At 55.1% G+C, this 22139-nt stretch overlaps 6 protein-coding genes across 6 annotated transcripts; 3 read left to right on the top strand and 3 right to left on the bottom strand.

The window, feature by feature from the left end:
* Positions 1-3194: 3194 nt before the first annotated feature.
* On the bottom strand, positions 3195-5031 carry GGS23DRAFT_539564 (acyl-CoA N-acyltransferase). The gene is made up of 2 exons (XM_051514803.1): positions 3390-5031; positions 3195-3327 (listed from the first exon to the last, which is right to left on the bottom strand). The coding sequence occupies exons 1-2, from the start codon at positions 4817-4819 to the stop codon at positions 3210-3212; spliced, it is 1548 nt and encodes a 515-aa protein (XP_051372268.1). The 5' UTR covers positions 4820-5031; the 3' UTR covers positions 3195-3209.
* Positions 5032-7184: 2153 nt separating this feature from the next.
* On the top strand, positions 7185-7987 carry GGS23DRAFT_596730 (L-Aspartase-like protein; the record flags this gene model as incomplete). The annotated part of the gene is made up of 2 exons (XM_051518519.1): positions 7185-7385; positions 7490-7987. 2 exons carry the CDS (start codon positions 7185-7187, stop codon positions 7985-7987), a joined length of 699 nt encoding a protein of 232 aa, XP_051372267.1.
* Positions 7988-11157: 3170 nt separating this feature from the next.
* Positions 11158-11501, top strand: GGS23DRAFT_596729 (uncharacterized protein; the record flags this gene model as incomplete). Its single annotated transcript, XM_051518518.1, has 2 exons — positions 11158-11373; positions 11448-11501. The coding sequence occupies 2 exons, from the start codon at positions 11158-11160 to the stop codon at positions 11499-11501; spliced, it is 270 nt and encodes an 89-aa protein (XP_051372266.1).
* A 1467-nt stretch (positions 11502-12968) lies between these two features.
* Positions 12969-14257, bottom strand: GGS23DRAFT_567562 (uncharacterized protein). The gene is made up of 2 exons (XM_051516346.1): positions 13810-14257; positions 12969-13703 (listed from the first exon to the last, which is right to left on the bottom strand). Exons 1-2 carry the CDS (start codon positions 14233-14235, stop codon positions 13659-13661), a joined length of 471 nt encoding a protein of 156 aa, XP_051372265.1. The 5' UTR covers positions 14236-14257; the 3' UTR covers positions 12969-13658.
* Positions 14258-18870: 4613 nt separating this feature from the next.
* Positions 18871-20151, bottom strand: GGS23DRAFT_605088 (uncharacterized protein; the record flags this gene model as incomplete). Its single annotated transcript, XM_051519704.1, has 4 exons — positions 18871-18908; positions 18974-19146; positions 19228-19301; positions 19399-20151. 4 exons carry the CDS (start codon positions 20149-20151, stop codon positions 18871-18873), a joined length of 1038 nt encoding a protein of 345 aa, XP_051372264.1.
* A 505-nt stretch (positions 20152-20656) lies between these two features.
* On the top strand, positions 20657-22073 carry GGS23DRAFT_539438 (uncharacterized protein). The gene is made up of 3 exons (XM_051514802.1): positions 20657-21361; positions 21443-21883; positions 21956-22073. The coding sequence occupies exons 1-3, from the start codon at positions 20979-20981 to the stop codon at positions 22065-22067; spliced, it is 936 nt and encodes a 311-aa protein (XP_051372263.1). The 5' UTR covers positions 20657-20978; the 3' UTR covers positions 22068-22073.
* The last annotated feature ends 66 nt before the right edge of the window (positions 22074-22139 follow it).

Genomic DNA, 22139 nt, shown 5'->3' with positions numbered 1-22139 from the left:
ACGTTTGCCCCCCGTCCGGGGTCCTCGAATGTGGGCAAGCAGATGGGTCATTCTGGCCGCTAGCTACTTGGCTCGTTTCGTGTTGCAGGTTGATGTTTTCTTCCAAGAATGGGGGATGGGGGCAAAGGGACCGGGACCCTAGTATCTGGGAGACGATGACTACGCAATGGGCATCAGGGAGATAAGTGAACGGGTAAAGAAGCAGGGGGGCTAGGCAGGGACCTAGGACGGGTACGGTAAGTCCGATTGTTAGCTGGAGATGTGAATAGATAGAAAATAGGCGGATAGATAGAAACCCAGACAGGGAGGCAAGGGGGGAGGTAGATTTTACGTCCGTGGGACGATAGAAGGATGGATAGGCAAACAAACTAGAATAGCTATTCATTATCGGCCGGGACCTGGGTGCTGGAACGAGCCCGCCGCCTGGGCGGTGCTGCGGGGGGCAGCACGGGGAGGAGTACGGAGTCGCATAGCTACAACTGGGAAAAAACTCCACTTTTCGGTCGAACGCCCCAGTTTTATCGTCTACACATACGCCCCCAATGGGAGGAGGTATGTATGTTTGATGCAAGTCCCCGATAGCTTAATATTATATTCGTAGTAGCTTATATATATACGAATAGAGTTATAGGCTACCGCTTTACGAGCTACCCCTTTGCGAGATAAACGATTTATCCCCGTAAAAAACCGGGAAAAAATCGGAAAAATCGGAAATTTACTTACGTAATTAATTAAATTCATTAAATTAACATATAAACTTTTCAGATTTTTCGCTAGGTAATATAGAAAGTTATATATAATTTAAAGTTTTTTAAAATTATACTAATAGTTTCTTATATAATATATTAATAACCTTATTAACTATACTTATATCGATATATATACCTATTTTTTTACGGTAATAAAGTAGGTTTATTACTTAATACTTTATTTCATAAATAGAAAAATAATTAATATTAAGTAATCTTATTTTTATTCTTTATTTTCGTTTTTATTTAATTTATTATTTTAAGAAAATTACGTTTTTAAATAAGTTAAAACTTTTTAAAATTATACCTATTTTTATAGTAAGAATTCCATCTTTTCGACTGTCCTATTTTTTTATATAAAGAGGTTCTAAAAAAGAATACTAAAAATTTACGTTTTTAATACTTAATTAATTCAATAAAAATCAGAAAAATAAAAATAAATAAGTTTACATAATCTTAACTATTATTTTATTTATAGTATAAAGGATTAGGTAATAAACTTACTTTATTACCGTAAAAGAAATAAGTTAAGAAGCTAATATAAAGCATAATTAATAGATTTATTAATAAATTATATAGTAAATTATTAATATAATTTTAAAAAACCTTTAATCGTAAATAATTTCTTATATTAATAAGCGAAAAATCCGAAAAATTTTATATGTTAAATTAATGAAGCTAATTAATTACGTAAGTAAATTTCCGATTTTTCCGATTTTTTCCGGGTTTTTTACGGGGATAAATCGTTTACCTCGCAAAGGGGTAGCTCGTAAAGCAGTAGCCTAGCTTACCTATTAGCCGACCTAACCAGAGGGTAGCTCCTTCCCTACGTGTAATTAAATATTCAACCTGCACCTTCCTACCTACCACACCCCTAGGGTATACGTACCGAAAAGTGGAGTTTTTTCCCAGTTGTAGCTATGCGACTCCGTAGAGGAGGAAATCAGAAAGAAGATGGCTAGGGCTCGAGTGCTCGACCAGGGTCTCCCAAGCCTCGCAATCAGTTCCTGGACACAGCACCCAACGCACGCCCATCTGGCACCGACGCCGACGCCCGAAGGAGTGACCGCGCGTAGCCAAGGAAAAGCAAGCTCGTGCAGCCCTCTGGCCCCGGTTCATGTTTAGAAAGGGCAAGCGGGGGAGACGGCGCCGGTCCTGTCGCGTACGCCAGAGTCAGACTCGTCGGACTCTGCGGCCGTGGGCGGCTGGCGCTCCGCGGACTGCCCTCGACCTGTCCCGCCCCGCGCCCTCCGACCCCACGTCACCTCCCGCTCGTGTGCTCGGCCCACGCGATGCCCTTTCTGCGATGTCGCGGGTACGAGGGCGTTCTCACGCCTCCCGGGGAGGACATGCGCCGTCTACGGCTGATTCGCACCAGCCGAGTTCGCGGGTGCTCGCGCTCCCGGCCTTTTCTGCCCCTGGCCCTGGACTGTCTCCGCACGTAGCCCTCGACGCTGCCGCTTCGGGCTCTGCCCTGGGTCAGCTTCCGCTGGGGAGCTTGGAAGAAGACGCTGATGTTTATTCCATCCCCCTTTCTGGGCTGGTGTCTTAACGCTACGGAGTGCGGCGACTCGTTTTATCTTCCTCTTGTGGGGTGGGAGAGGTGTGAGGCGGGCTGTGGTCTAGGAATTCTAAGCCGATGGAGATCTGGCGTGGGGAACTTCCGCGAAAGACAACTGAGCTCTTTGCGGCTTGGCTGGAGGCAGCCTTGCTGGGGACTTGCTCCTTGCGGGATGGCGCAGTCGGCAAGGGATAACTGCGGCGAGGATGTGCTACCGACCTGCCCTCAGAGGCTAATACCTACCTCTAGCATTTCAGGTACCCGTAGGCGTGGGAAAACGTGCTGCACGAGATAGCTGTCTACCTGTTGCCCGAGGTGGTTGTCAGGGAGGTATTCGAAGAGAACACCCGTCTTGAGTTACTAAGGTAGGTGGTATCTTGAGAACTCGAATAATCATGCCGCCTCTTATATCCAGGCGTGTAGTCGATCGTCTCTAGCTTCTGGGTCTCCTTCCATCTTCTTTCTCAGCGCCGGCTATTTGGTAACCCGTACTCACCATCCCGCACCCTACGAACCCGGAGCCTCTCCAGGCACCATCTTCTCTACATTTTGTAAACATTCCCGCTACCAGCCTCCGTCATGTTCTAGATCATAGGGGCTGAGTGAGGTGCTGTCTCGAAAATCAAGCTTTTTGTCTGTCGCAAGTCGATGCATTCCCTTTCTTTCTTTCTTTCTTTCCTTCCTCCTATCAGCAATAGAAATATCTTCCACCGCTCCCCCTTTTCCGGTCCTATCTCTATTGCATCCTTACTCGTAATTACCTCCAGAAGAGCGGCGTACTTACTGCCAATATATCTCTCCATCTTGAATTTTGTCTATTTTTTCCCGCTAAGCCGCTGCTTTTATCCCGTCGGATGCAGAATGCAGTAATGTTAGTCCGCTCTGGTCTTTCACTACGCTCACATGGCTGGCCCGTCCCAGGTTTCCCTCCTCAACCGGCAGACCCAGGCGCGTTTGTGCGCGAACGACACTTCCCTCTCCTTAGAGAAACCCGCGGCCTGGAGGTGTCTAATGAATCTGTCATACACGTCAGCATTGGATCGCCCACCTATTTGGCGGCGGGTTGTTAGCGAACTGACCTTGCGTTGTCGACCCTCGGTTCGAGGTATATGTTGGTAGTGCGGTAGTCGGCTTGCCAGCACCAGTGGACGACGCTGGAGAGCCACTGCTGGACCTTGCCTCGGGCCCACTCCTCGCCGACGAGCACGTGGAGGCCGCGGTCGAAATCCTGCGTGTCGCTGCCGCCCATGTGGCAGCCGAGTATGTCTTCTTTCACCCAGTAGATCTCGAGGTAGCCGAACGGCACACCGTCCCACATCGCAATCACCGGGAACGAGTGGCGCTGCCGCAGCGCGTCCGGCAGGAATCCCGGGTGGTATGAGCCCCAGAAAGCCGAAACCCGCGGGTTCGACAGCCACGCCTGTAGTAGCGACGTGTCCGACAGCAGGCACAGGTGCGAGTGTTCCTTTTCACTGCCGCCGTTGGGGCCGATAGGGCCCAGGTAGGGGACCGGCTTTGGTGACATTGACGCTACGCGGAACGAGAGGTACCTTCCGACGCTCGGCACAAAACGCGCGTAAAATACCTCACCCATGTGTGGGGGCTTCTGGCGCAGCGGGTGCCGCACGTTGTTCGTCATCACGTACTGTAGCGGTGCCGGAGGGTAGTACGTCGGCAGGTGGGAGGACGAGAAGTACGGTCCGGTAGGATAGCTGATACCGGACGACTCCGGGGAGGCAGAGTTGGTGACGAGGGCTAAGTGGTTGGACAGGGCGGTGGGTAGACCCGTATCACTCCTAGACGGCGACGTCGGGCGGCTACTGGTAGGTGACCCAGGGTAGGAGGAACCCTGGTTGACCGGCTGCAGCGTGAACAGAAAGAGGCCGCTGTGGATCTGCCAGAACATGCGTCGCGTCGCGAACATGCTATCCCAACCGTGGTTACTGTCGTCGAGGCTCGTGCCGACGGCCGAGTCTAGGGTTGATATGAGACCCATTCGCTCGAGTTTCGGCATCATGTTGCGAGTGCGCAGAACTCCCTCCTGCTTGACCTTGATGCGCCACTCGCCCTTGGGTTTCGCGTCCGGCGGCGCGTGCCTCGACTGCTCCGTCTCAAGGTACGGATACGGCTCGGGCTGCTGGAAGTACCAGTAGAGCGTCACCCAGAGCATCAGGGCAATCTGGCGAGAGGGGCTCGAGTGCGGCTTGAACTCGCTGCTCGACGGGTTCGAGATAGATGAGATGAAAATGGTGTCATTCTGCAGGGTCGGCTGCCTGTATCGGTGAGTATGGACCCTGTTAGACCGGGGCTCATCGGCGCCGCCATTCTGTGAAGCGGGGCCGGACGGGTTGTCCTCGGGATCGTCCTCGCTATGGAGGACTACGGTCCAACCGACCGGGAAGGGCCCGTGATGCGAATTAAGCTCGTTGGACTTGAAGAATAGGCCGGAGAAGACGGGTTGGACGATGAAGCTCTGGCCGTCCGGCAGGTAGACGTGGGATAGCTCCATCTGGTTGGTTGGTAGATATCGGTACGTGAGTAGACAGGGAGGTAGAGAGCTGTGGGGGGTGGGCAGCGGACGGCAGAGCGGACGGTATACAGAAGGTAGTGTCGACCATCGCAAGGCGATATATCCCAGTGGCTAGTAGCTACTCACCCACCTTAGCTGTCTATATGCCAGGTAGACGGGGATGTGCGGAATACCAAGATAATACCAAGCAAGCACTTGGGCAGTTTTAGTCTACCGACAGGGCGTCATGCGATGGGGATAGGCGGAGGAAGAAGAAAAAAGACGGCTCGGTGATAGCTAGCGAGAATTAAAGAGCCGACGACGACGAGAAGAATAATGGGGGGACGTCTGCTTGTCTGGTCAATAGACTTATATCTCGGTCTAGGGACGGAAAATCGGTAGGCATGTTCATCCGAAGTCTCAAATGATCATGATAATAGGAATAAGAATACTGGGCAGGCGGCGAAAGCAGACGGCGACTCCGCTTCGCTGGCGAAACTGTTCTAAGCGGCGATCAAGTAATGGCCGGTCTATTTTAGTAGCCGACATGCCATCCTACCGCCTACGTGGGGCGGGGAGCACGCGGGAGGGCAGGGTAGAGACGGAGAGGCGAGGGAGAAGGCGGATAGAAGAGAAGAGAAGCAGGCCAAGAAGGGAATGGTGGTGGTTGGCGGTGGTGGTGGTGGTGTAAGTAGTTGGTGGTGGGGTTCGACGCTACGGAGCTCTCCACGAATTACCCTATCGTGCTCGCCAAGCGAGGGCCGGAGAGGAATCAGGGGATTGTGGTGTTAACAGGTGGTAGCGCATGCGGCCGCCTTGTGTGTCTGCGCACATGTCTGGCCGGCGTTGTCGGCCAGGGGTGCGTCCCACGAGGAATGTGGGATGGTCCAGAGGCTGACTGGCTGACTGCTACCTACGTAAAAGGCGAAGAAGAAGAAGAGATGGAAGAGGTAGTAGACGTGGGAACAGATTGATTCTATACAACGACTGAGGCGCCCAAGGCACCCGAGAACGTCGCTAGCTCCCACTCTCTCCGCCCAACAGCCGCACTGGCGACCCCGGCAGGCACTTGCACGCCTCCATTCCCGCCCAGGCTCCCCCAGTCCGTAACCGGCTACCCTAGCAGGTCCCAAGAGATAGCCATACCCAGCACATTAGGTACTTTACCTGCAGATAAGGTATCCATTAGGTACGTGTGGGCAGGACAAGACGCCTTACGGTCTAGGTGCCTAAGGTTACCCAGGTGCTGAATACTGTACGCGTTCAAGGTAGATGCTAGTTGGTAGACGTCTTCCAGTCCCGAGAATGTGCCCTGCCCTTACACACCTGCACCAATATCGCGAGACCTGCGGTTGAAAGCAACAGACCCCGGTGGCGTCGCCCTGACATCGGAACCGGCCGTGGGTTATCCAATGAGCACGCCTGCATCTGTAAGCCGTGGATTCCGCCGTCGCACCGAGCGAAGCTACCTACACAACTGTGGCATTGGTAAGTCGACATACATGCAGGTCGACGTCTCTTTTCCGTTTTTCGGCAGAAGCACGGTCCGGAGTGGGCGAGGACGGCTTGACTTCACGAGTATCTCTCGCAGCGCGATCGAGTTTTACCTACGACTGGTAACGCGACTTGCTATTGCCTTCTGGCATCTGCCTAGGTAGGTCAATAAACCTGTAAGTAGGTACTCAGATGCCTCTTCGGATATCTCCCATACCTACTTTATTTTCTTTCTCCAGGCATCGTTAATACCAGACAGGTACCTAAGTCGAGATAGCGGCAAGAAAAGAAGAGAGCAACGTAGGTGCTATTACGCATAGCACGTACCTATTTAACGGATATCAATGTCGGGTTAAATACTTATCAGTACTGGATAATCCTATCTAGCCCTATTAAATGCATATATTGACTCTAGATAAGCACCAATTGGGGGTACCTGGTATTTCTTCATATTTCCCACTTCCGTCCCTGTCAATAAGCTGCTCGTCCTCTCCTGTGTACTCGGCTTTGGCTCGGTGCCCAATGAGTCAATGAGTCAGTCACCCGGCAACGACGGCAGCCTCTCGAGACAACGCTGACGACTTGAACAAGCCACTATTATCAAAAAAGAAAGCCCCCACCTTCTGTCTCTGGTTTTATTCTGACGAATATTCATGAGCCATGGCGTCGGGTAGCAAGCCTGGAGAGAACATGGTATAGGGAGGCCGCTTCACTGGTAAGCGTTTCGATTCTTGCGTTCTATTTCTGGCTTGAGAAAGACTCGTGTGTATCCGTCAACGTACGAGTATGGGCGGTGTTCTTGCTGACATGCCGGCGGGCCCCGCCGTTTCCATCGAGAACTAACCTCGTATTAGGCGGCCTTGACCCCCTTATGGTCGCCTACAACGAGAGCATCTGCTTCGACAAGGCACTGTACAAGCAGGACATCCTAGGCAGCATCGCCTTCGCCCGCGTCAACAAGAAGGGGGGCATCTTGACCGAAGAAGAGTTCGAAAAGATAGAAAATGGCCTACACGCCGTCCTGGAGGAATGGGACGCCGGCACCTTTACCATTGTGCCCAGCGTGGATGAGGTAAATGAATGCTCCCGCTGCGAGGATACTTCATGAGAGGCAGAGCAAGAAACTAATCGGTCGTGCGCGTGCGCCCACGCGCGCGCAAACATGAAAATAAAAAGGACATCCACACAGCCAACGAGCGCCGGCTCGGCGAGATCATCGGCAAGGACGTCGCCGGCAAGCTCCACACTGGCCGCAGCCGCAACGAGCAGGTCGCCTGCGACATGCGTATGTGGCTGCGCAGCCAGCGCGCCCAACCGATCCAGTGGAGCCACTGGATCCTGTCCTACGGCGTCTCCTTCGCCGACGACCTAGAGCGGCTGCGCGAGGTGACCCGCCGCGTCAACCGTTGCCCGCTCGACCGCGGCGCCCTCGCCGGCAATCCCTTCGGTATCGACCGCGCGATGATGGCCAAGGAGCTCGGCTTCGAAGGGCTGCTGTGGAACTCGATGGGCGGCGTCGCGGACCGCGACTTCGTCGCCGAGGCGCTGCAGTGGGCCGCGACGCTCATGCAACACGTCCCGCGCTGGGCCGAGGACCTCATCCTCTACTCGACGGCCGAGTTCGGGTTCGTCCGCCTCGTCGACACCTACTCGACGGCGGTAGGTAGGGAGTAAGTGACCAAATCTATGGCTTAACCCTCCCATGCTACGTTCTCTATCGAGGTGCTTCCCACACGCTATGTACTCCTCGTGCCCTAGCCCCCTTTGGGTTTTCTTCTCCCTACTTGCCAGTCGCGCTCGCCAGCGGTCTCTCCGGCCTTGCGATGCGGAGGAGTTTCGCGTGCCGGTGCGAGGCCGCACGGCGACGGTGGATTGGGCGGGTACAGCTCAGACTCTAGTCGGCGTCGGTCTACGATGTCGGGAGGCGCGCGGTGTCGCGGCGGGCCGCTGATTTGCGTCTTCTCACGGACGAGGGCTCCCAATCAGCTGTTTAGTAGCATGGACGATACCGCACGGTATCTGCTCCTCGTGCCCGTCCCCACCCTGGTATACCTACCCCGTTGTCGTGTGATGGGGGGCGTGCTTCTTCACGCGTGGTGCGGCTGCGAGTTGCGATCCGTCACGGTAACAACGTGTGCTCTGCCCTCCTGTGGCTCCTATATTGTCTGGGAAACGAGGCCCGGACGAGAAGATAGGCGTAGACTTGACGCGACTAGCTGCGGCCACGCCCTCGACACATCGTTCATCGCTGCACTTGACACTGCTCTGCCTCCTACGAGAAGCACCGGCTAGGTACCTACCTCCTGATGTATTCGGTGCTTTTCCGACCAGGGACCTAATCTCTAATTTGTCTACCATTACCGCCCACGACCTGTGCCACGGTCCGTCCCGAAGCATCGCTCCCTGCCACCCCCTTCCACCTCCTTCAGAATATTTTCGTCCTTCAGGGCCTCGTCTATCCGGAGATGGATGGTATCCGTCGACGGCGTCGGAAACGCCGGCAGAACAGGTAGGATACGAATCTGCAGGAATGGAACGATGCTTAGAACGCAGGCTCTCTTAACAGGTAGGTACCTCCTGCGTCATAAAAGTTCTGCGATGCAGTGACGTCACGCCATACCGAGGGGGAAGTGGTGGGCGCCTTGTCGCGTAAAAGTACGGGTGACATTTGTTCAAGTACCTTCTAGCGCAGCGGGGAGTGTGATGGTACTGTAAGTAAGTCACTCACTTACTTCCACCACTCCGTAATACAGGTACCTAAGGTACCCAGTAGGTGTGTAGGTACTTTTATCACTAGGCGTAAGCGCCTACAGGTAGTAAGACGATCGTCCTTCTCCAGGAAGACCGGCCACAGCCGAGTTGAGCACGAAACAAAACATCTCACCATAAGCATCGTCAGCGAGGCACGCACAGCCGCTCTATCTATACCCATGGGTTGACTACAGAATACGTCGGCGTTAGGCACCAGGACCTACCACCAATCCACCCCATCTCGTACCGCCGTTATGCCTAAATTCGATACTTGACCTGGGTCAACCTAAGGAGACCCGTGCAGTACAGCCGCCGCCAATCGCCCACACCTGGCACGCTCGCGCAACAACCTACCTAGATACCTCCTACCAACACCTTGGCCACGCCTAGGACGGAGATATTTACATCACATATTCCACAATCGCGGCACCCACCAAGATAGGGCTTTTCTAGAACCGCTACCTGCTATTTATCGTCTCCGTCTTCTAACTCCCTCGTCGCAGCGGTAACTCGATTCACCAACGTCTTATTATATATATCTCGAAACCTTCCATTTGCGTTCCCCTCCCCAGCGCCGCATTCGTTATATCTTCCCTGTTCCCTATTTTCTGTAACTAATCCGGCCACTCGAGGCCCCGGTTCGACGGCTTCCGAGTTCTAACCTGGGGTGCTGCATCGGTTGTGACCAATCGCTGCCTCTGAGATGGCAGGTATGCGGGCCTGCTGCCGATGCGCGAGCGAGTCCTATCCCTAGTCCGTCTCGTTGTTGGTATCACGTTTTCATGCCAAAGCTCTCCGTCCAATCCGCGCGGTTTCATCTTCTTCTACCGTCAGAAATGCATACAAATTGGCCCGGGATGAGTTCATCTACCGTTTCATAAGTCCATTCAGAACAGTGCGAAGAGATGTTGACTGCTGTGGGTGGAAGGATTCCAGCACGAGTTCGTCTCCACCACAACCACAGACTCGACAGCAGTTCACCACGGTGTGCGCAGGATATACTATAGGTAGGTAGGTAGGTGTGACTACATACGTATGCCTTCACATTTCTCATCTTATCGCTGTTCTCCGTCCTTTTCTCAAAAAGGTGTGCTGAATCGGGATAGCCTAGCACGCAGCTATCCGCCCGACGTCTCGCCCGCGGTGCCGTCGGATGCGCTCCTATCGATTGGCGAGGGATGCGCGGGCCTGACGCTGGCCTGACGCTGGACGATTCGCAGTACTGACGAGAGGCCATCCGTCGATGGCCTGCTGAACATGTTGTGGATTTCCATTCAAGCTGCCCCGTTGCGGGGTGAGTTGTATGCTGCATCTGGTAAACCAAGCGTAGCCGCCTTCGCTAAGTGGCTGTTTATTTATAGGCCAAGCTAATCCCTCGCCTCACAGTCTGTCCCAGGGGCCGCGAATCTCAGGCTGTGTCGAGAGCGCAGGCGCAGGCAGCGCCATTCCCTGCCAATCGGAGCATGTCGTCTACACTACACCCATCTGATCGACGTCTCTGTTTAACGCCGTCTAGCCGACGTAACTGCTACGTAGCGCAGCCCTGCCCAACCCATGTCGCGGCATGGCCTCGGGAGCTGCCTTGCGGCGGGTTGCGTTCCGGCCCCCAGCATCCTTGGCTGCGTATAGGACTCGGTCGATTCGATGACGAGGCGCGAGTTGACGTGGCTGAAGAGCGAGTCCGCGGCTTTTCGCCGATATATTATGAAATGTCGCCCACGGCCATATCATTGCGAGATCTAGCTGTTCAGTCTGTTAAAAACCGTCCTCGTGTTCATCCATTTCGACCTTTCTCCACAGCTACCCTGTAGCACTCCGCAGGCACCTCTCACCTTGTCGTCGTATATATCATCACAAAAAACCAGAAAGGATCGCCGTCTCTCATTTCAGATACATACCTAGTTACGAGGAGATTCAAGGCACATTTCAAAACCCACAGCGCATCCCTACGTGGCTCTTCTCCCGTTTATAGCAAGACCGAATTCACAAACGGAATCCCGCGATACGGCAGCGCCCTTTTCATCACCACCCCTTAGACGTCACTGTGATCCCACCTTCCCGACCAGAATCCAATTCTCAACCAATAGGGCAAGATGGCCACCGTAGTGAGCGGAAATTTTCAACAGGACTTCATCATCGCTATCACAGTCGGGATCATAGTGACCGTGGTCGTCCTGACACTGTTGTGCGTCCTCGCACAGTGCGGCCCACGCATGTGTGGCCGTATCGACAGCAAGGAGCGCTGGTTTTCGCCGTCCGTTGAGGAGGGTCATCAGCACGAGTTGCCGTTAATACAGACGGACGTCTACGTAACCGAGAAATTACGATGAGAGAGGGAATGCGGACACTAAGGAGTGGCTGCTAAGATGATCATCACGAAAAGAAGCTGCGCCGAATCGTCTCCGAGAAGGACGATTTACAGAGCGACGATACGTGAAATACATAACCGGGATGCGATGACGAAACTCACATCCGCGCCCGAATACCTATGGCCGGGTCCATAAGACTCGCGGGGATCGACTACAGCCCCCCCCCCCCCCCCCCCCCAACGCTATAATGCATATCCAGCATATATATATACTACCACTACACGACATATAAGCCGGTTTTCAGACGGAATATACCCGCCTTTATTGGCAGGGCGGCAGGGCTCGGGCTCGTAATAGATCGGGTATACTATATCATTCGGGGGTCCCCAGGGTTGAGCACCGCGGTAGCCCGCCTTTGCTCCTCGGAAGGAAATCAACCCCACGAATGTGGCTCAGAAGGCGTTTATGGCATTGCGCAAGATGCATATGGAGTTCAAGGTTAGCCAGCTTAGGCTAGGTACTTATAATGAATAACTAATGCTACATCACGAATTCCCGGTTTCGCCAGGCTTTAACTTCGAAATCGTCTCCTCGTGTTAGCAAGCCCTGAAGACCCCGGTAAACGTAGTGTATATACGCGAAGACGAACGTATACCTATAGCTCAGCTCAGCTACCAAACCTCTAGTACAGCGATCTCCTCCTTGTTTCATTCCCAAGACGTCTCCCTCGCCTAGCGCATCGTAGTCTGTCAGTCCGAGGTAGATGAACAGGAGCCTCGTAGGAAGCTCGTTGGTAGTTCGCCAGGAGGAGTCTGCTCACGGAAGGATGACACAAGACCGAAACGAAGCAGAGGAAGAGGTCAGTCGCTAGTGTCATCGTCGCCCTTGGCTATTATGCTGTCCATGTCTATCCCGCTGCCGCAGTAGCTATCCGCTCCCACCGCTCACAACCCCATTTTCCCGGTCCGGCGCTCCGGCGCAGAGGAAGAAGAAGATCCGCACCAGACACGGGACCGGCAGCTCTCTGCCCGAGGGTGCGATGCGACGGGTGCCGCCGCGTCGGGACTCCTCCCCCCCCTCGCCTCCCGCCGCCCCCCTGGACCTGCGACGGCAAGTGGCCCATCAGCGCGCGCGGGCGGCGCAGCAGAGGCTCCATCTCCCGACAGATCGAGCACCGGGGGGGGGGGGGGGATGTCTATTTCGCAGTTCTCCAAGGGCACTTGCGTCTCGCGGGCTCCCCCCCACGGTAAATAGGGGAGGGCGCGGCGTCCGTGAAAAGGGGGGTTTCCGGAGGGAGATAAAACATCTACCTCGAAACCCAACAACTAGGTCTCAATTTACAGCAGTAGCCAACTATCTTATCTAGTCCAAACAGTAATATACCTATTCTAAATGTTAGCCCCTACCGTATCTCGGCCAGACACAGAGGCGGAACGTGGGGATCTCAAAGGTCTGAGTTATCTATCCGCCTTCTGCTTGGTGTGATGAGCTTGCATTAGGCCTATGGTTGGTGCCGTGTGGAAGACACATACGAAAGAAGAAGAGAACGGAGATAAATTGATTTACTCAGAGGACTGGAACGCACTGTCTCTCAGGCTGGGATCCGGGGAAATGGTAAAAGTAACGGGCGTAGACTGACTACATCATACCGCGCGGAAACTGACCCTCCCCCCTCAGGGGAGACCTCGGGGAGACATCGCACTCTGGCGTGTCCGACGGCTAGTGCTATGAGCTGCACCGTGTAGCAAAGGCTTTTAATAGGTATCGGCCACCACTTGTTGGCCTCGTTGCTAGGGCTCCATCGTGTCATAGACGCCTCGCGCCTCTCAATGGGGAGTTGTTGCTCGGCTATTGGGTATCGCAACGCGTGGCCTCGGGCAGTCCTTCCTTGGCTGGTACTGCTTGTTGTGGCATGGGGCAGTAAAGGGGTTGTATGTCTTAATAGGAGGCGGTGCATACTCGACGATCGAAGACAGACTGGGCATTCACCGGGGCCGCGGATTGAGACCCGCGACAGGCAGAGAGTTTCGGTGGTGTGTGCGTGCGTGTATTGCCCTATACTTACGAAGCTGGTAAAAGAGCGTTGGTTCTAGGTCTAGGTCCTTGCCGGTCGAATAGACAAATGAGGTTCTCCCATAGTCCGCATATCCTCCCGCCGTATGTCCACTTCCCCTCCCCCCCCTTCCATCTTCCTTCAGCACTCTATCGTCGCCCCTTTTCCCCCCTTACATCTCAGCACACCCGGGGTTCTGCTCTCCTCCCGATTCCAGGTTCTGCCTTGGCATTTAGAGGTGAAGGCAGCTGAGGAGGTCGATGTTGACGAGGGTGCCCTGTACGCGCGAGGGGGGTAAGTATGTCGACGTCATCACAGAGAGTCACGGTAAGGGAGAGGGGGGGGGAGAAAAGGGGGAGAGGGAAAAGAGGGGTTCGGCTTACGGCACCCCCGCTCGTGTCGCAGCAGTAGGCCTCCCCGGCGCAGGAAGAGCCGAGGATCTGGATGAGGCAGCCGAGGCCGAGCAGGCCGCCGGAGCAGCACACCTGAGACTGCTGATTGTTGCTGCAGGTGGTGGATCCGGATCCGGAGCCGGAGCCGGAGCCGGAGCCAGAGCCAGAGTTGGAGCCAGAGCCAGAGTTAGAGCCGGAGCCAGAGTTGGAGCCAGAGCCGGGATCGGAGCCGGAGCCGGAGCCAGAGCCGGACCCAAGGCCGGACCCAAGGCCGGACCCAAGGTCGGACCCAGAGCCGGACCCAAGGCCGGACCCAAGGCCGGACCCAGAGCCGATGGTGCGGATTTGGATCTCGGTGGGGGCGGCGGCAGCAGCAGTGGCGATGGCCAGGAGGGTGGCGAGCTTGCTGAACTGCATGTTGGGCGAGGTTGTGGAAGAGGTATGGAACCTGAGAAGCGAGGAGGGTAAGTTGGTGAGTCGGGAGAGAAGTATGTGGGTGTGTGTGTGGACGAGAGGACAACGACTGGGTTAGCCTGGAGAACTGAGTCTGAGGTGGGAGCGTCCTGGGGGATCTTATATAGACGTCCACGACGCGTGCCCCCCTCCCCCTCTCTCTTCTACCTCTTACGCTCGCTGGCCTTCGTGCCCAAAGCCGATCGCGCGCCTCTCCCCGAATCAAGGCGCCCAGGCCCTTCCCTCCCGAAGGGGGTGCACGTTAGACAAAGTTTCTCCTTTTCCTTGACATGCCGTGCGAGGTGTGACCCGCCCCTCTTGCCCGTCCGATCTAGATGAATGTTGATTATGAGAAACCTGCCCTCCCCGCAGGAGAGGGGCGTCGACACGGCAAGCCACGACGAGTTCTCAGACGTGGCCATCTCATATTGTGCTGTGACTCGACCTGCATCGTTAAATTAGTCATGTAAATCGTCCTGCTCTCGATCGGTACAGGTCACCACCGTCCTGTCTCAGTATTGTTTTTGTAAGGCTTGGACGAGGCGCCGATCCAGGCTCGGCACGCCCAATCACGAGCGCCTCCTCTTCAGCTCTCCCCCAGAGTCTAGCTCTCTCGGCCGGAGCTTACCTCCCGCCGCTTACGCCGCCGGTACTGAAGAATTGGGTCATCACCTTAACCGTGCCCCTGGTTTTCGGCTGATCTCAACCGGGATTGTCCGCGGCGAGCCTCGTACGTGTCGGGTTCTAGTCACGGGAGGCTCGGCACGCAGTAGCTCCTACCATAATATCTTATAGAGCCAGTTCTTATTTTCTGATACGGCCAGGAAATATGACCCTGGCGGCCTGCGAACCCCCTCGAAGCATGGAGAGTACATGTGCAGAAAGCCACCGGCTACCTGCTCGGCCCCTAATGCAGGAGGGATGCTCGATAACGAATGGCAACTGTTGTACGAGAAGAGGTGTGCCTGCAAGGAATAGGAGGGAATGGGGAACTTCGTTGCCCAGAGTCGTCTGGCTGGCACCATACGGTTGTACCATGTATATTATCGGCGTCATGACGTCTCCTAGCCCAGCCTATGCGTAGTGCGAGCTGCCGAGTCCAGCTCCAAGCCCTGCTGATTACGAGCTGCTATTGGTGGCGAACGTGTGACGAGAAGGAGAGCGATCCTGACAAGTATTGTGGGGTGAAGCCACCTTCACCGAAACCCACGATGATCTCGGGACTACGGCGGAGTCTGGATTCCTCACACCGTCGATGTGCAGACGCCTGGCGCCCCGCCGGAGACGCTCAGCTTTACGGAGAGGTGCTCGACGGCTCCCTCGGAATGAGACACTTGGCCCACGGCTCTTCACGATAAGAAGAGAGCACTAAGAACCTGGGGAAGACCGATTCAACCTTACGGCATCAAGAGAGTATATAGCACATTAGCAACTATAGACCACTCAACGCGTGCGGTCCCCTATTGGATCACGACTCTCGATCATCTGTGGAGCGCATTGTCTAGATCGCAACCGAAATCGCTTAGAGCATTAGATCTAAGACACTGGACAGGAAGGGAAAAAGGAAAGCCTCGGGTAAGACTGCTAGCTCAGGAAGTTTCACCCGAATGTAATCCGTATCCGGAAAACCCATCTCTACCCTAGCCGCCACCTCACAAGGTGTATAACCCTCTCTCCCCGGCTACAGTTGTCTAGGAAGGTGAGGCTGGCTGACCGTAAGCAGCAGTGCTGGAGAATACAAGGAGCACTTGACTCAGTCACGCGGCCTCAGAGCCAGTCGATGTTGCCATCTCAGCTATTTCACTCCTCACCACCGTCAGCTTCCCCATCCTTTCGACTTCCAGTAGCTTCGATCGAAGAGTCGGGTGGCTTCACACTGTCTACCATATCCCGTTATTCTCCTCCTCCCACTACCCCGAACCCTGATGTCTCGCCACGTATAAACGAGATAAACTCATCTCTATCTCGAGCATAGCGCGGTGGCGATCCGCGGGACACCTCTTGGATGCACCGAACTTTTGCGCGCGCGCCGCCGCCGCCGACTCCTCGGGAGGCCATCATGGCGCAACCTGCCTACGTACATACGCAGCGTACCCGGCGCAGAACGCAAGCCGGTGCTACATAAAAGCGGCGAGCGAAGAGGTCTCACCGGCTCTGCCGTGTAACTAGGTCTGAGCCAGATAAAGAAACAGAGAAGAGAAGTCTTTCGACCGTGACGTCCAAGGATACACCTCCCATTATCCCGGCAGGTCGGTCGTGGAGGAGTCGAGCGAGGGCCAGGAAGTTGCCGCGCGCGGACGGAGTCCCGGCCCAAGGGAATCCGGTCTATCAGGTTCTAGGCCCTGCGCGACGAAACACCATAGTTCCCTCGTGGTGACGAGAGGGCTCGGGGGAGGCGGGGCGACAGCAACGAGTATGGATGTAGGCGGATCTGCGGGAAACCCAGGCGAAAACAACCCCCCCCCCCCCGACACCGGTTACTCTGTGGGTTCGGCCAGGTCCTGGCTGCCATCGCATGCGTCGTGGCATGCCGGAACCGAACCACGCTGGCAGCGCTCTCTCTCTCTAGCTACGCGTATGTAGGCGTCCGTTGCCACCGACAACGAGGATGGAAATCCCCGGCGCTGGGCGATGATTCGCGGAGGGGGGAGGAGACGCGGTGGTGAGCGCTGCCGGCAGCGTGGCATGGGAGCTCGCGCTCGTAGCGTGGCAGCCGCTTGATTGGAAGAGCAGCGCGCGCGACATGCACCTAGCCGCCGCCGCCCGAGCAGGAGGCATGTCTGGACGAGCCGCTGTGCGAGTGCAGAGAGGCGTCCCGCCGTTCGCCGCGTTGGTCGAGGCGGCCGCCCATGCCATGCCGGTTCGCGTCTAATTGCCCTGGCCCAAACTTGGTGTTTATAAGGGAGCCCAGGAAGCCTGGCCAAGGCCCGTCCCGAACTGACAGTTCTTCCTGCGATATTAAGTATCGTCCATGGTAAACAGTCTGGTGTGTGTTATTTCTAAGAGCCGCGGCAGGCAGATATTACCTACCTGTAATAATACTGGCAGCATATTCGTTCCTCACGACACCGCGATTAATAGCCATCCGCTCTCTGGAGGTTGCTGCGGACCATTACTTTGAGAGCCCACGTATTCACATACCCAGTAATATGGTAACGTTTTCCCCCAACTGACAGATGCTTGCGGATAAATTACTGGTGAAGGTGGCTGATAAAAGCACAAGGGCGATCACCTTATTCGGAATTCGAAATGCAACCCCAACATGCAGTACATATAGGTAGGTATACTAGGAAGTATTCACAGGAGAGTATTAATAATACCACATACATATTGTCATGATATTGTGGCGAAGAAATACCTATCTCTAGGCAAGGAGTTGATGTAGATGACCAGGAGCTGTAACGGAAAGGATACGGCATTTTGCTCTTCTCTCGCTTCCAGGCCACTAAGTTTCTTTGTCTAGCTAAAGGGGAAAAAAGCTGGGAAGTAGGAAGAGCGACGACGTGGCTAACGGCGCAAATGCTCGATGCACGTTGAAGAATAATACTCTATTCGTAAGTAAGGTAGAGACAGGCCATAGTAATACAGACAATGGGCGTTATTATGTTATAGAGTGTAGTATATTATTACGTGACTATGGCAACACGCAAGACGATGAACACATCACCACAAATGGCATCCACTCCTATACTGTCGTCATTTCGGCCTCCAATTGCAACGTGCTCATCCGTGCCCGCGCAACAAACGAAAATATACACGAAGCTACGATAACTATCTATGAAGCCATTGCATCGTGTTCCCTACCGCCGAGATCCCACGACGAACAGCCAGGCTTTCTCTCTCCTCTGTCAACCATATGTATCTGACGTCCCGCGAGGTAAAAGGAAGGAGATGGCCCCAATGGGAGAGGACGAGAGCGTGGACGCCCAAGAAAAGCAAGAGGAGGAGAGAAGGGCGCGACAAGATGCAACTGAAGCCCCCTGGCCGGTGAATATGCAGGCTGGAGCTTAGCATTCTGGTTTTGGACATCAAAGCCAGCCGCTCTATGTATGTGAGCTACGAAACGCATGTAATCTAACGAGGTGGCTTGAGAGTGTTGGCGAGGGCCACTGCCCGGCGCTGCTCACATCGTCTGGGTGAACATGTTCCTACAGGCCAACCGGCGGCGTCCAGGGGCACCAAGGTCAGTAGTCCCAAGCAGGAATCATCTTGGCAGCCCAATAACATGTACTCCAATCTCCTGCGTGAATGCATTCCTACAATACCTATTAATCCGTCAATCCATGACCCATGTTGAGGCGTTGTACGACTTGTACATATTCACACATATCAATGTGAGGGTTGACTGGTGCAGGAGGCACTAGCCATCACCTCTATATTCCGATTTATCATTTTCTTGCAGAAAACTATTGCTTCGTACCAAGCCGACGGGGCCCATGGGAGCGCCAGCAAGGTGCGAAAGGGGTAGGGACCTGTCATTATTTCACTACGGCCTACGCGTCCTCTCTAATATCGCCGGCATGCCCACACGCCGTCTCCCCCCTCCGCCAGTACGTAGGCATATACGTAGGCTATCACCAACGTATATTCGCCGATCTTCTACGCGGCCGCCTCTCTGCCCGGGATACTCGCCAACCCTAATCACACTGTCAGCATGCCACATCGGTCGCTAGAGCGCTTGGGGGGCCAGGGCGCCACTTACATCCGTCGACGTCCTCGACCGCGGTCTGCGGCTTCGTGCACCGCATCGCCTCCTCGGAGGACTGGGTCCGGAGCTGGCTGCACACGGCGTTGTTGCAGCGCGCGTCCAGGGCGCGCTGCAGCGCGTCGCCCTTCCAGCCGAAGATGTAGTCGCCGTGCTGCGAGTACCCGCTCCTGCAAACCCGGGTTGTCAGCTCCTAATATCCCGCGAACGGTCTATAAGGAAAGCGCAGAGGGAGAAGTGGGAAAGCTCACTCGTCGCCGGTGCTCCAGACGAACGGCTGCGAGCCGTCCTCGGGCCACAGCTCCGGGTCGTTGAAGGGCGTCGTCTGCGATTCGTGTTATCAGCACATAGAGTCCCACCAAGTGATCTGCAACAGAAAACGGAAAAGCAGAGAGCGAGAAGAGAAACAAACGATAACTTACATCCCACATAACCTCGTACATCAACTGGGGCAACCTCACGGGATGGGTATCCGGACAGGCGCCTACAGACTCGAAAGTCCCCTCTCGAGGGTAGGCTACGTGGCTCTTGTGGTCGGGGCTGTCGAGGTTCTTGCCGTCCCAGCAGGTCGGGAAGGTGATGGTAGTACGGATGCCGCCGGGGCAGGGCTGAGGGGGCAGGCTCTGGGTGTCGTCGCCGGTGCAGGGGGCGCCGCCGGAGACGCCGGCCACGCCCTTGTTGTCGGCGGTGGTGTAGCAGCGGTGGCACAGCTGGCGCTGCATGCCCTCGGAGCGGCGCAGCTCGGCGTCGCCTACGAGCATGCGGAACCCGGGCCGGAACGCGGTCACCGTCGTCCGGCCGTCGTACGGCGGGATGTAGTACACCGTGATGCCGCCCACCGCGCGCAGCCCGACGTTGGGGAACTGCGGCACCCGCCGGTACGTCCCGTTGCGCGCCCGGAAGTACATCACCGCCGTCCAGTAGTTCGAGAAGTCCTCCGAGAACGTGCAGCTCGTGCACGTCGAGTCCGCTACCGGGTCGACGTCCGCCGGGTCCATGCTCGCGTTGAACGAGTTGCCCCCCACGATCTGGTGGACGTGCGGCGACGGGCTCAGGCCGGGGTTCACCAGAGGATCGAGACGCTCGATGACGAGCTGAGAGCAGCCGAAACGGATCATCTGCTGAGCAGCGGCGCCTTGCGCCAGCAGCGTCAGGGCCAGGGTCGTCCAGTACATCTTAAATAAAGCCCTATCCGGTCGATTCACGAAATAGCTGGCGCTGGTGGGAGAGATGTCTGCTTTCGGTGAGAAAAAATCTGGACTTTGGGCCTCTTTGCTGGCATGGTTTCCCAGACCCCAACTCCTATATAGGTAAACTAGTCGTCCCTCCTGAAGAGAATGCCGTCCAACTATCCCCATCGTTCACAATTCGCTTGTAAGTTCAAGCCAAGGATAGTCAATATACCGGGTAAATGTCCTTCCCAATCAACCGGTCTCTTGGTTATCACACCATGGTTATTATTCTCGAGAGATTTGGAATGATAATAAGCCGGGCAATTCGCTGCCCCCCTGATTAATCCATCCTTCCCCTCGTGTCTTGCTCCTGAACAACAGAGCGCGCGAGTCATCAAGTGCAACTGAAGAGGGCCTTATCAACCCAGAAGTTGTATTAACTTCTCGGCCATGATGGAACACGCTCGGCTAGCAGCGTACATGTAAACACATTTCGTCTAATACGATCCCCCCTCCACCTAGAGGATATAGACGACTAGCCTTGGCTGGCACAAAAAGAAGCGAAAAGAAAATGAAAGCACCCTCATCGTCGTACTCTAATCAAGCGGCAAAATAGAATTAATTTTCAGCTCACTCATGTAGATTGCGATGCAACGATGAGGAACTTCCGGCATTTCACCATGCTCGGTATAACTACCTAGATACTGGACGAATCGCTCGTGGACAGCCGATCGACACACTTTTATCGTCGCTCAACGGCGTAAGTAGCGGGATTTCGCCATAACCTATATCTCACAATAAGCTTCGAAGCAGCTGCGGCACTCGTTACGATGAAAAACGGCCTCATCGCTTTCGCGGCGGCGCTGTCGCTAACCTCTGGGGCGAATGCTTCGAGAGTTTGCAGCACGCCGACCTACCAGTGGCGCGTAGGCGCCGCGAGGTTTGACGGCGCCGATCCGAGCAAGAACAACGGGCTTGCCACGGTGGCAGTCAGCATAGTGCCAGGAACTCGCGCTCAGGGCACATTTTTCGAGTGCGTCGCAGAATGGCCAGAATCGTGGGAAGGGCGGTACGAGGACGGGAATATCATCTGGAGCGATTGCATCTGGGCCGGCAACGGAGCGACCTACGACACAGCAGTTGCTTTTGCCCTAGATTGGAAGAATCGCACCATGCATGTATCTCACACGTTTGACTGCTCGGATGCAAGCGGGTGAGGATTTTTCATGGTCTTAGTCAAATTCTCTCTGGCAGAAAAGAGAATGACGTCGGAAAGCTGACATCACTGGCATAGGTCGAGTGCCTTGGCGACGGGGTCGCTCGTTCTGGGTATGGGCTGCACGACAACCGAGGAGAGCGGCACGAGTTGTGCGTTGAACGAAACCAGCCCTGCGATTACCACGAAAGGCAGCCGGGCTCACCTAGGAGCGGGATCCTCCTGCGCGGATAACTCGAAGACATACCAATCGTGGCAACTCGAGGAATGGCACCGCCAATATATACTCGCTCCCGGATCGACCGCCTCGCCGTCGTCGGATACGGGGCCATCGTTCACATTGAGGAATATGGCGAACGCCGACGTATTTGATTGCTCGCCTTCAACGAACCAAAACGACACATTCGAAGGAACGTGCAAGTCCAGGGCGGAGGGCAGCTCGACGACCGCAGCAGCATTCCGATTTGAGCGCAGCCTAGGCATCCTCACCATCACACAGAGCTGGGACTGCGGCGATTCGTGAGTAGCACCGGCGCTTTCTTGTTGCCGAGTCGCGTGAAGAGACGCCGACTAACTGCGAGATATACATAGGTCTTCATTCGATGCCGTCGGCGTCGCATATGTCCAAGGATCATGTAGCCGTGAAGGAGACCTGCTCACTTGCACGTCGCTGCCACTTTGGATTGGTACCCAGACGCCATGATGGATGATGGGCTACGTGAGCTGAGGTATAGCGCGTCGCTTCCCAAGATTGTTGCAGTTAGAAAATATTTTT

The sequence above is a fragment of the Durotheca rogersii genome (genome assembly GCF_024521655.1).
Source record: "Durotheca rogersii strain YMJ 92031201 chromosome Unknown GGS23scaffold_9, whole genome shotgun sequence".
NCBI classification, from domain to species: domain Eukaryota; kingdom Fungi; phylum Ascomycota; class Sordariomycetes; order Xylariales; family Xylariaceae; genus Durotheca; species Durotheca rogersii.
This window is presented reverse-complemented; position numbering and strand designations above follow the sequence as displayed.